Source organism: Anarrhichthys ocellatus, unplaced genomic scaffold (assembly GCF_004355925.1).
Source record: "Anarrhichthys ocellatus isolate YVR2014 unplaced genomic scaffold, GSC_Weel_1.0 scaffold641, whole genome shotgun sequence".
Classification (NCBI taxonomy): domain Eukaryota; kingdom Metazoa; phylum Chordata; class Actinopteri; order Perciformes; family Anarhichadidae; genus Anarrhichthys; species Anarrhichthys ocellatus.
In genome coordinates this window covers 1,639-2,137 of record NW_022280615.1, presented here as the reverse complement: position 1 = coordinate 2,137, position 499 = coordinate 1,639, and the positions used below count along the sequence as shown (strand labels likewise).

At 53.9% G+C, this 499-nt stretch overlaps 1 protein-coding gene across 1 annotated transcript in view; it reads left to right on the top strand.

The window, feature by feature from the left end:
• Window positions 1-499, top strand: part of LOC116376833 (pleckstrin homology domain-containing family G member 4B-like) — a 3,644-nt gene that overhangs the window by 2,281 nt on the left and 864 nt on the right. Inside the window, exons 4-5 of the mRNA XM_031838320.1 lie at window positions 44-140; window positions 262-348. Of these exons, the coding sequence (XP_031694180.1) occupies window positions 44-140; window positions 262-348 (184 nt within the window). The remainder of the gene's footprint in view (window positions 1-43; window positions 141-261; window positions 349-499) is intronic.

Here is a 499-nt window from a genome sequence, read left to right as displayed (position 1 = left end):
GTAGACTGGTCCTCCTCTGACATCACTTCCTGTGTGACAACAGGAAGGAGGTGGCAGCCTTTGGTCTGACGGTTCTGGTGGACGCTCGTAGAGCTGCTGCTCCGGTCCCGGCCCTGTTCTCTGCCCTCAGGTCCCTGCAGGTGAGTCCTGAAAACTACAACACACAACCTGGGACCCTGAATGCACCACAGAGCGACACACAGTCAGTTAAACAGAGTGATAGTAAACAGAGTGATAGTAAACAACTGGCCCATCTCTCAGGAAAACGTCCCCGGATCCGTTCACTCCGTCCTCCTGCTGCTAGACAAGGACTCCTCTCTGCGTCTGGACAAACCTGCAGCCACACAGGTAAACACCTGGTCACATGGTCACATGATCACCCTGAACGTTAACCTGCAGCAGCAGCCGCTGACTGATGCTCACACCACAGACACATCTAGAGGTTCTCAGACTGTGTGTGTGTGTGTGTGTGTGTGTGTGTGTGTGTGTGTGTGTGTGT